The following is a 12,114-nucleotide window of genomic DNA, read 5'->3' as shown; positions in this document are numbered from 1 at the left end:
AATTCTGGCAAATTCATTACGGTCTTTGTCAGGAAGAAATGATCTTCGCACAATTCGCAACGAGCCAGGTGTCCCAAACTGCTGCATATACCCTGACTCAGCTTGCACGGAACACAAGAGAAGTAACACAATTTCCCTAGTTAAAAGCAATTCATGTTAGCAGGCAATCTTAACTACGGTAAATATGCAGGTTTAAAAATCTATACTTGTGTACTGATTTTAAGAAAGGCATTGATGTTTATGGTTAGGTACACATTGGTGCAACGACGGTGCTTTTTTCGCGAATGCGCTTGTTAAATCACTCGTTTGGCGAAGTAGGCTGTGATTCGATGCATTGATTTGATGCAATGCAGGACAAGCTAGATAAACTAGTAATATCATCAACCATGTGTAATTAACTAGTGATTATGTTAAGATTGATTGTTTTTTATAAGATTTTAATGCTAGCTAGAAACTTACCTTGGCTCCTTGCTGCACTCGCGTAACAGGTAGTCAGCCTGCCACGCAGTCTCCTCATGGAGTGCAATGTAATCGGCCATAAACGGTGTCCAAAAATACAGATTTACCGATTGTTAGGAAAACTTGAAATCGGCCCTAATTAATCGGCCAATCCGATTAACCGGTCGACCTCTAGTCTGTATAGTTTTTTTTTTTGCCTTTTCCCCCAGCATTGTCCCAGCCATATCCTCAGCAGCAGGAAGAATTAAGTCCTCCATAATAGTATGGGGCTTGCCTGTCCTAGCCACTTGGTAGCTCACCATATAAGAGCTTCTAGAGACCCTTCTTATTAATGGTATTTGTTGCTTTGATACATGTCTAACTACTCGAAAGTCGTCTTAATTCTCACTCAAACTCCCGTGGCTTATTTTTCAAATTGGCATGTTTTGTTTCTAAATGTCTGCGCAAGAATGAAGGCTTCATCAAGTTGAGAGTACTTTTGCTCATATAACACACTGTGCCTGAGGAAAGGCACTACTCCCAATATAAGTGAACCCCAAATCAATGTAGTTCTCATCATATTTGTGCCTCTTCGATGATCCAATGTCCCTGTCTGTTGTTCGGTGCTTTCCCGGGTAAGGGGGCAGTAGCTCTTTGCATCAGATTCACAACCGTCATTGTCCATGCTAGCTGGGCTAAAAACAAATGTAGAATTACTGATGCTAGCATTGGATGTGCTCGTGGAAGCAGAACAACTTGTGTCATCGACAGGTGCAGGTGTAGTACTGCTGGTAAGTAGCAGGACGCGGGCCTTACTTTTAAAAAAACAATTTATCCATTTTCGAGCAAACGGAATGAGCAGCAGCTACAGGTCAGTTGGAAAATATAAATGGACTGTTTGAAAATGGGGGGGAGGTGGGATATCATAGTAGTCTGCAAACTGCGGTTGGGTTCACAAGTTTGGATAGCACAGTAGAGTACAGTAAATTAGAGTACTGTACTGTAGAGTTCATTACAGTACACAGTAGAGCACATTAGAGTTGAGTACACTAATGTACTGAAATCTACTATACTGCACTGAACTCTACTCTACTCAGGGTTTCCATTAGCCGGTAATAGCCGGCTTTTGTCCGATTTATAAAAAAGGATATATAGAAAAGCCGATTTAAATAAATAGGCACTGGCCAACTGTCTGGGAGAAGAAGAAATCCCATTGCGAAATAATGCTTTTTAACTTATTAATTGATGGAAATACATTTGACAGGTCATGCTTATTCGTCTATAGGTAGTTTCCATAATTTTGTGTCATTTAAATTGGTGTGTGTGTGTACAGACACCAGTGTAATGAAACAGCAGGAAGCAGGTCTCGAACCCTCGACCTTCGAGCCCGAGGTCCGGCGCGCTATCGACTGTTCCGCAAAAGCATGCTCGAACGGCAGAGTCGATTTTCCGCGCTTATAAACCCAGGGTCGTTACAGTATATTAGTAATGTATCTTATTAATCAGAATCGTACAGCATACAAATAGCCTATACTTGTTTTGAAACCTGAACGTTTTTATACATATTATGAGGAATGCCAATTATGTCTCCTCTCTTTCAAAATCTCTAACAGATATTTTCACCTCTGTCACGTGAAACCGCTTACTGTGGCGACTTTCGGCGCCGACAGAGATGGCCGCCTCGCTTCGCGTTCCTAGTTATTGCATTGTCGGAACTAGAAGCACAAGCATTTCGCTACACTCGCATTAACATCTGGTAACCATGTGTATGTGACAAATAAAATTTGATTTGATGTGCGGTGCCCTTTTGATAACGGCGTTTCCCCACTAATTATAGAACGAACATTCATGTGTAACATACTGCCTTGTGTGCATTGCTGCGCTTATAATGTGAAAAAATAATAGTTTTTCAACATTTTAAGCTTAAACGTTCTGATCTGTTGCATCAAAGTTATTGCTTTTAAAAGTGTGTTTTAATTATTATATATTTTTTTTAGTGTGGCCTAGGTTGTATGAATTTGGGATCTGTCGTCCCACAACTGTCCCAGAGTCTGTTCGGAATAGGCAATTTCATTCACGACAAGCTGACCAATAGAATAGCCTAAACTTTTCTACTATAGTAGATTAACGTAGCCTAGTGATTTTGCTTTTTGGTACTCGAGGAAAAGTAAATGTGGGCAGTTATTCTAACATGTTCAAAGTGCACATCAGAATTCAGTAAGAATGGTTGCATCCTACACTTGCATGTTCTGTTAATATGAATTAGCCTACCATATTCTAAATGGGAATTATGCAATTCTGAGCACCGTGGGTGGACGCCCTAATTAGTTTACGCCAAAAGTCCTGTAAATTAATATGTGGCACTGAACATTTGACAGGCAACATTTTCCTAATAGAAACCCTGACTCTACTGTGCTGTACTTTGATGTCCAAACTTGTGAAACATAGATGCCTATGATTGGTTCAGATTTGGTTCGTTCGGACCAACCAAATATGGTCTTGTTTGGAGGAGAGCTCATTAAAATAATAGCCAGTGTGTAGAATAATATGCAAATGAGGATATTGCATATTTCTACATTTGTGTACCTATTTATAATACAGGACATTACTATGAAGGTAATGATGTTCCTTTCCATAATTATTCATATCTGTGTCTTACAGATAAGGGACCCATAAGGAAATTCCGTTACTGCAATTCCGTTACCTGGTGTAAAACTTTTTCAAAGTCAAGCATGTCAAGTCATAGCTGACACCCAATTCTTTCTTCAGACATATTCGAATCTTAATTCAGAGAAGATATTTGAGTTTGTTGTTTACACACACAAAAAAATGTAATTTTCATCATAGGTACACTTCAACTATGACAAACAAAAGGAGAAAAAAAATCCAGAAAATCACATTGTAGGATTTTTAATGAATTTATTTGCAAATTATGGTGGAAAATAAGTATTTGGTCAATAACAGAAGTTTATCTCAATACTTTGTTATATACCCTTTGTTGGCAATGACAGAGGTGAAGACTTACAGAAAACGTTTGACAAGGTTTTCACACACTGTTGCTGGTATTTTGGCCCATTCCTACATGCAGATCTCTAGAGCAGTGATGTTTTGGGGCTGTTGCTGGGCAACACAGACTTTCAACTCCCTCCAAAGATTTTCTATGGGGTTGAGATCTGGAGACTGGCTAGGCCACTCCAGGACCTTGAAATGCTTCTTACGAAGCATAAAAATAAGATAATACATCTTATCTACGTCACCTAACTAATTCTGATTCAGCCACGACGATCTGCACAGTTGTTCCAGTAAATGTGGTTTTGTTAAATGTTCAGTGTAAATGGTTAAAAGTACTCCTTGTGCATAGAGTTAAACTTTGAAATCAAATGTTTTTTTTGTTTGGAATATATTTGAAGTGAAATATATTTTTTAGATTTTTGCAATTCTGTTACTGTGGAATTGCCCAGTTATTAAAATGAGTGACTATTAAGCAATAGGTTTTTAAGAATAGGTTACAAGCACTGTGTCAGTGTATTTACTCCCACGTGTCCTCCCGCAGTATATTTACTACGTGGCATTACGAATGAATGAACTAAAGCTAAATAAGGCTTTGCAATTGAGGTGATGTTCAGATGATTGTCTTTGTGTTTATTTAGTACACGTATTTGTTTCCTTTATGCTTAGAGCCCCGCTGGGCCTCTGTGAACAGGGGCGTGCTGATCTGCGACGAGTGCTGTGGTGTTCATCGGAGTCTGGGCAGACACAGCTCCCAAGTGCGTCACCTGACTCACACACCATGGGCTCCTACACAGCTACAAGTAAGATCTCCACACACACACTAGTCTTTACCTTGGTCAAAGGTATCCCCTTTTCTGCTTTTGTGATAGAATAGGCGGTCTGTATATTTCATTTAATGGATAATCTCTCTTTTGTCTTTTAATCAGATGGTTCAGACGTTATACAACAACGGTGCAAATTCGATATGGGAGCACTGTCTACTGGACCCGATGATGAGTGGTAAACGCAAGGCCAACCCTCAGGACAAAGTGCAGTGAGTCATGTATTTTTGATGGCTGCCGAGTGAGCCAGGAGTGCAGTTTGATCACTAGTGAAGGAGAGGCAATTGGCCCAGTTTCACTAGTACATTGGTTCTTAAGCTTTTTCAGCTCGAGACCCAAATGAGAAATTAACTGGCTGAACTGCACTGGCCTGGATACACATCCGCCAATGTACTGGTTTGGTTCAGCATGATAGCATGAAACGTGTGTGGGTTTCAGCAGGAACACACAATGCTGGAGAAACCTGAATTGCTTCAGTTAACTTATGATCGGGTCAATTCACCTGAACCTAAAAGCTATTGTTGCTTGAAATTGGAAGTGCTTCAATTGAAATCCTCCTATAATGCTCTACTGTTCTGTTTAACCCCCTCTGTTTTATGTTATTCCCGAAGCCCAAACAAGACAGAGTTCATAAAGGCCAAATACCAAATGCTGGCTTTTGTCCACCGGATGCCTTGTCGAGATGACGACAGCTTCACAGCCAAGGACTTAAGCAAGGTGAGACATCTGCCACTCTGTGCCCACACAACTCCCTAATGAAGGTGTATCAAGCTTGAATGAGAAATATTTTACTAATAAATGTTGATTTTATTTTTCCCTCAGCAACTTCACTCCAGCGTCCGCACTGGTAACTTGGAGACGTGCCTGAGGTTACTCTCTCTTGGAGCCCAGGCCAATTTCTTTGACCCAGTAAGAGATCTCATTTCTCCCCCAATCCAGCTTCTAAACATATCCTTAACAACATGTTAATACAACAGTGTTACTTCCATAAATACTGCTTTGCCACACAGGTACGAGAGCAACTTAATAGAAAGAGGGAAGGGCCGTTCACACTGCTTGTGGAAGAAAAAAAACTATGCCAAAAAGGAAACCTTTTCATTGGATTAATTGCAACCTTGCGCTACAACCAGTTAAATGTCGGCAAGCAGAGTGAACCGATCCTTACCCTTTCTCATACCCTATCTATGTATTTTAGTACATTCCCCCCCCCAGTTTTAATTGTCCCCGTATGGGTGGTGTCTTACCTTCTCTCCAGGAAAAAGGGAATACGCCGCTGCATGTTGCTGCCAAGGCAGGGCAGGTGTCTCAGGCAGAGCTGCTGACCGTCTACGGGGCCGACCCCGGAGCCCCCGACTCCAACGCCAAGACCCCCATCAACTATGCAAGGTACTGCAACATTCATAGTTTAACCTTTAGGATGTAAACTTATTTTATCAAAGTCATTTTTTTTTCATGTCTTAGTGGCTGTGTGACCAGGTAGGCTTTGTGGGCAAGAAAAGAGGCATAACTGATTTCTATTGTGTGTCTCTTTCTCAGGCAAGCTGGCTACCATGACCTAGCTGATAGGCTGGTAGAGATCCAGTATGAACTCACTGACAGACTGGCTTTCTATCTCTGTGGAAGAAAGCCTAGTAAGTGAGAAGAGGCTTTCGCCTCCTCAAATTTAGACTGCAAGTGTTGCGTGTCCGCTTATCCTAGCGTCCATCAGCCACAGCTGAAACAAACCCACAGTAATCAGTGAGAAATGCTACACCAGCCACAGAAATAGCACGTCAGTGAAGCAAAGCGTTGGTCGCTAAAAATGTCATTTTTTCCGCTTCACGTCTAAGGCAGAGACATGTTTGCCTCTACGGTTCTGGTATAGCAGGCAAGAAACAATGCATACGCAATGCTTGCAGCCTAGTTTCAGGGGTTACTCAACTGATCGCATACAGTGTCTCCCATGAAGTTTCTTATCGCCACAACCCATCTGTGCTTACTTTCAGATCATAAAAATGGCCAACACTTCATCGTCCCACAGATGGCTGACAGGTAAGGAAGCATTGTGTGGCGCGATGTATAAAATAGTAGCCTGGTCCCAGACTTTGTGTTGTATAGCCGAACCCTTTCGTCGTTGTCATTGCCAAATGACAATGACCGTAGGAGTTGGCGAGACGGCTTAAACCATTCTGGGACCAGAAAGTAAAACGGAGGAAGTTTTAAATGTGTTTTTTTGGGGAGGGCAAAGAAAACGTGGGCTGTTTGACAGTGCAATCCAACTCTAGAGCCTGCCAGGACATATTTTGTGGCTTTTTGTAACAGGCATGAGATGAAACAGGCTGAAGCAATTGTTACATGTTGTCAAGATCATAATCTTCCCCTTAAATCGTTGTGTATGTTTACATGCACACTAATAATTAGATTATGGCAGTAGGCCGAACTCAGAATCAAAATGGCTTCCAAAAAATAACATGGTAGAACATTTATTTTGATTGACCATTTTTGGCATTTGTCAAAGTCCCTTCAGGTAGCCTGATTTCAGATGTGTCCATGTAAACCGGATTATTAGGGAAATTGTTCTTCTTGCAAAGCACGTAAACATTTTAGTCAAACTATTTTATTAATCTGAATAGTGTGACTGTGCCCAGTATTGTTACAGTATTGTTATTATTATTGCACCATAATAATACATATCTGAGTTAAATTGCTACAGTTGGGCTGGTCTTATTATAGCATATTATTAACTTATTTTAGCATAGTTCTGATATTTCAACTCAAACAAAACATGTTGTCTTTTTTTATTGCTGTCTTGATGGATAAGGAACATGTAAGTATTTTATCATAATGAGGTTTGACCATTTCCCCTCCCATTCAACATGAGGCTAAGCAGATTTATCTCCCCCCCCCCCCCCCCCCCCCATGTATAGCAGTTTAGATTTATCAGAACTGGCAAAGGCGGCAAAGAAGAAACTCCAGTCTGTAAGTGTTCACTTTAAGATTCGAATGGATTAGATGTATGATATTACAATCTAGAGACATATGTGATCAAAACCATATTCATACAACTAGTTCTGTGTTGATTTTTTTTCCACAAATCGCACATTTCATTTCAGCTCAGTAATCATTTATTTGAGGAGCTGGCGATGGACGTGTTTGACGAAGTGGACCGAAGGGAGACCGATGCTGGTAAGACGGTGATGCGAAGTAGTGGCGTAACGGTCGGTGCATGTTTTTTAAGCATTCAGTCCACCATGTCCAGTCAAACATCTGGGTGGTGTTAATTTGGCACCAAACGGACGGAAACAGGGAGGGGCTACCTAGACTTATTCAATAAGAAATACACTTTTTTTTCCGTTGCAAAACATTTTCCGTTTGCGTTTCCTAATGAATATGGCCCTGATGCAACACTCCTATGTTCTGCACAGTATGGCTGGCAACACAGAACCACAGCACCCTGGTGACAGAGACCACAGTGGTGCCTTTCCTTCCTGTGAACCCAGAGTACTCATCAACACGAAACCAGGCAAGCCTGCTGCACAAGTCCTTCCCTAGTTAACCCTTTGATACTGATTGCTTTAGTTAAATACATTCCTTTAAATATGACTGATCCTCGGTTGCCTCAGTGAAGTTTCTGCAGATGCAGTAGGAGAGGATGCATTTTGCTAGGCTTTTTTCTTTTTTCTCCAGGGACGGCAAAAGCTTGCGAGATTTAACGCACATGAATTTGCAACTCTTGTCATCGACATATTAAGTGACTCGAAACGTCGACAGCTGGGGAACTCTATGATAAGTCCCAAAGGTAAAGTACTGGAAGATAATGAACCTACTATCTCAGACACACATGGCTAATGGTCATAATTAAAATTGCATGTCTTTCTATGAAATGAGAAAGGGATCACTTTTGCTTTGTGGTTACAGAAAACGTTGAACTTATCCTAAAAAGCCGGAGTGGTGGCGAGGGTCTGGACAACGACCAACCGGACTACGACAGCGTGGCCTCTGACGAGGACACGGATAAGGAGCCACCCTCGGGCAAGGACCGGACCAAGGTAACTAATGTGATCTCTTGGCACGCAAACCAAGTAAAGGGTTTCAAGTAGTACTTACTTATCCTGAAAATGAGCGCCCGGAGTCTGGACTCAGACAAGTCCTAAAGCCCAACCTCTCTGACTTTTCCCCCTACAGAGTCTGGACTCAGACCTGTCAGACGGGCCTGTCACAGTGCAGGAGTTCCTGGAGGTGAAGAACGCCCTGTCGGCCTCGGAGGCCAAGATCCAGCAGCTGATGAAGGTCAACAGCAACCTGAGCGACGAGCTGCGGCTGATGCAGAAAAAGGTACCGCCCACTGCAGAGATCCACCAATCAGATCACTAACACCGTTCGGTCCGTCTGCCACTCGACCAATGAGACGGAGGGCTGGACTGAGGGGGGCACAGCGGTTGGTCAGCCGAGCTCTGGTCCCTCCCCTCACGGTAACCTCCCTTCACACACTGGTTCGAGTGAGGATGCTAACCGGTAACCACCAGGCTGCTGGGAAGGTTCTCCTGCAATGCAAGACTGCTCTCCATCTAGCTCCACTATTTGGGCCAGTCCATGTTCAGACAATGCCTTCTATAGCTTGACAAATTCTTAGCATTTTTATTTGTTTACTTGTGTTAGAGTGGAGCAAGAATACATCTCTTTATTGTGGGAAACTGTCTCCCTCCCCCTGGATACAGTGTATCATACACTAAAAGTGGTGTTCTTTCTTATGGTACGACTAACAGGCATGCTCAAGTAAACAGCATGACATCACTCGCACTGTGAATTTCCCTCCTCTAGTCGTTTCTATGGTGACTTAACATAGTAAGCACAGCATTGTTGTTGTTATTTTGTGTTCTATCTGTGTGACCCTGCATTGTGATTTCAGCAAGCTCATCAATTATACGGGATTTTCTTCTTAACCTTAATGTTCGCTCATCAGAATACTCCTCTCGAAGGTGTTGGATGGTGCACCATTTGCCTTTGCCATTCGAAAAACATTCCAATTGTCCTCTGCTGTGGTTTTAGTAGGACTCTTTACATCTGATTGTTTCCTACCAAAGCTGTATTTCTGAAGCGTCTCAGAGTAGGAGTGCTGATCTAGGGTCAGGGCCCCTGTGTCCATTCATAAGGATCTTTAATGCCCAGGAGTACTGTCACTTTCAGAGTTCTCCTCCACAGTCGGTGTTACACTATCGTTTGACTCTAAAATTAGAGTCTTCCTTATCCATATGACCCCTATGATTTATCATACAAAATCCTTCATGATTTTAAAGTCACAATCCGGAGTGTGTTTCAGCCCGACAGCAGGCCCACCACTTGATTTGTCAATAGACCAAACTGTCGTTGCCCCAATCAACAGCCTCTGTTCAACCTAAAAGGCATAAATGGTGACAAACGGCCTTTTACGAGAACTATTGAGTAACCATAGAAATATAGGGTATGACTCTACACGGTGGTGAGATGCTCTTGTCGTGGGCTGAACAGCTGTTGTTGCAGACATGTAGGCTCCGGATCGTGCATTTGAACCCCTTCTTTATCCTGGGTCGTGCATCCTTTAAAATAAAAAAATAAAAAATGATCTCAGTAATATTCTGTGGAAAAGACAGAAGTCAAACTGGCATTCCTCAGTGGTGGACGTGTACAGTATGTGATTTGGCTGTGTGGGCTGGCATTTACTGAACTGATGGCACATTCGATTGTCTTAGCTGTCAGAGAACTTCCCTGTTGCCCTCTTTGAATAAATAGCACAGACCACAGGGTTGGTTAGAGGGCGCCATTGAGGGCTTTCCATCTGTCCTATCTATCTAGTTCAGATAGCTCCTGTCTCTGGCAGATAGACTAGACAGAGACAAGCTATCTGAACTGTTTTGCTTGCCTGCAACACTTTCTACTTGCTCTTACCCCTTGCTTTTTGAGTGAAGTTTTCGGATGCCTAGCATGAGTAACACAAGCGGGGAAATGCTTAACAAGACTGTTATAAAGACGTGATAAAGACATGAGTGTTGGCGTTGGCCTTCGCTTCGTACAGATGGATGCTGACAGTTCCCAACACCTGAACATTTAGAGGTAGGGAAATGGGGACAAATCCTAACATCCGCTTGAGTTACGTTTTCACTTCGTCTCCTATTGACATCAATTCATGACCAAGTGAAATTCAACTTAGGTGAAAGTTAGGATTTCGCCCTGTGGAGAATAAAGCATGCGTTGAAGCTAGACCGAAACAAGTCACCCTGCTCGCTGATAAGAAAAGCGTCCTCTTAGTGTTATTTGCTGACTCGTCTCTTCCAGCTGCATTCTCTGCAAAGCGAGAACACGTCTCTCAGGCGGCAGGGCCCAACCACCCATATCTATCAGGTCCCCATCAGCAGCGGGTCAGAGTACACTGACCCTTCTTCCTCCAGTCCCTCGGCCATGAAGCGCCGGCAGTCGGCGCGGGCCAGCCGGCCCATGTCCATGTCTATTTATGAGACTGGCTCAGGTCTGAAGCCCTACCTCCCTCAGGGGGACACCCCCTACCTAGAGGAGGGTGCCCCCACCCTGCAACCCTTCTTCCCACCTCATGTAAGTAAAAATCACGCATCCAGCCTTTGCTATTTCCTCTCCCATTTCCATCTTTTAGGCATCTTCTCCTCTTCCTCCTCCTTTTTATCTCATTTTGTCCGTTTCTGCAGTCCTTTTTCTTTCTGATTGTTCCCTTTCCTTTCTACTTTTACTCAAATCTGTTGTTTTTTGGGTGTACCGGTAGTGTTTGCCTGTAGCTGTGATTTGGAACCTGATGGTGATAATCAGCCAATACAATGCCGAGCGCACAGGTCACACATAGCCACTCTCAACTCGGTGTCTGCTCTGAATGGCTGCAGGCTCATAGGATTCTTCTCAGGGCTGTTGGTTTCCACAATGTTTACCTGGGCTCTGTTTTAATTCCTTTTAATACACATCCTTCCTCTCTCCCTTGAGATAACCACTGATCTTTAAGTGGATGGACGTGTGCGAACATTTCCACTCTTTATTGCTTTCACCAATGTTGCTGTGTTTAGATCAGCGATTTCCTCAAAGAAAAGTCTGGGTGCATTCGAAGGTATTCGGAGGTACTCTGTTCAGACATTTTCTCAGGTAGACAGTAGGAAAGATGTCATGATCCCTTTTTTGTTTATTTCAAGGTTGAATCTGAAATATTTTGAAGGTTTTCATGTAACTTCAAATCCGAATTAAACATCCCATTCAACATTTGTTCAGTGTTTATTTGATTCTGTCTCCGACTAACAAGATCATTTGTGGTTCTAATCAGGTGCATTGTCATTTCTCTTTTAATTAAACATGTACGGGAATGTAGTGTTTTTCTAATTGTCACGAATCTCTTAGTTCTGGTACAGTATTTTCAAGAGGAGCAATTCGGGGTTGGCACATTTATTTGTTCTACACCGTCAGAACTCAAAAGTGCAAGATTGTTTCACGCCATTATTTGTTAACAATGTAATTGTAAACAATAGTCTAGCTTAAAAAATGTTTTTAAAAGAAGTTAGCTTTACCCTGCAATCTCATGGATGGTCTGTCCTTTCATCTGAAGCTCTGTGAATTTGAGGGTTTGCATTTCTCCAGCCCCATTCCCTCAGCTGTTCACCAAAACCGGTGGCGGGTGACGCTTTGTTGCTGTTCGAATCCCGGATTGCCCCTTTCAATGTCCAGGAAACAAACGTGTACTCTGCGATATCAAATAATAAAACATGTTCATTGTCTAGATGTTTTATAATGTTCAAGGTATGGGATTTGAGGTACAGTATGCTCAGATCCAGCAAGGAATTGAAATGCAGTTATTTAAGTGTAATTCCTTGTCATAATC

General features: G+C 42.4%; 1 protein-coding gene across 10 annotated transcripts in view; it reads left to right on the top strand.

Moving 5' to 3' along the window:
- The window catches only part of LOC110535767 (ARF GTPase-activating protein GIT2), a 35,427-nt gene that overhangs the window by 17,288 nt on the left and 6,025 nt on the right, over positions 1-12,114 (top strand). For 4 of the 10 annotated variants that reach the window (XM_036935566.1, XM_036935563.1, XM_021621011.2 and 1 more), the window contains exons 2-16: positions 4,117-4,250; positions 4,377-4,483; positions 4,883-4,988; positions 5,094-5,180; positions 5,527-5,657; positions 5,808-5,902; positions 6,257-6,302; positions 7,072-7,077; positions 7,178-7,229; positions 7,364-7,436; positions 7,676-7,773; positions 7,938-8,049; positions 8,169-8,299; positions 8,436-8,585; positions 10,563-10,835. In XM_036935566.1, coding sequence (XP_036791461.1) covers positions 4,377-4,483; positions 4,883-4,988; positions 5,094-5,180; positions 5,527-5,657; positions 5,808-5,902; positions 6,257-6,302; positions 7,072-7,077; positions 7,178-7,229; positions 7,364-7,436; positions 7,676-7,773; positions 7,938-8,049; positions 8,169-8,299; positions 8,436-8,585; positions 10,563-10,835 — 1,467 coding nt within the window. In that variant the 5' untranslated portion in view covers positions 4,117-4,250. Of the gene's footprint in view, positions 1-79; positions 179-4,116; positions 4,251-4,376; positions 4,484-4,882; positions 4,989-5,093; positions 5,181-5,526; positions 5,658-5,807; positions 5,903-6,256; positions 6,303-7,071; positions 7,078-7,177; positions 7,230-7,363; positions 7,437-7,675; positions 7,774-7,937; positions 8,050-8,168; positions 8,300-8,435; positions 8,586-10,562; positions 10,836-12,114 lie in introns of those variants that run through there. The other 6 variants (XM_036935568.1, XM_036935567.1, XM_036935565.1 and 3 more) reach the window with 5 other exon arrangements.

Source organism: Oncorhynchus mykiss, chromosome 11 (assembly GCF_013265735.2).
Source record: "Oncorhynchus mykiss isolate Arlee chromosome 11, USDA_OmykA_1.1, whole genome shotgun sequence".
NCBI classification, from domain to species: Eukaryota; Metazoa; Chordata; class Actinopteri; order Salmoniformes; family Salmonidae; genus Oncorhynchus; species Oncorhynchus mykiss.
This window is presented reverse-complemented; position numbering and strand designations above follow the sequence as displayed.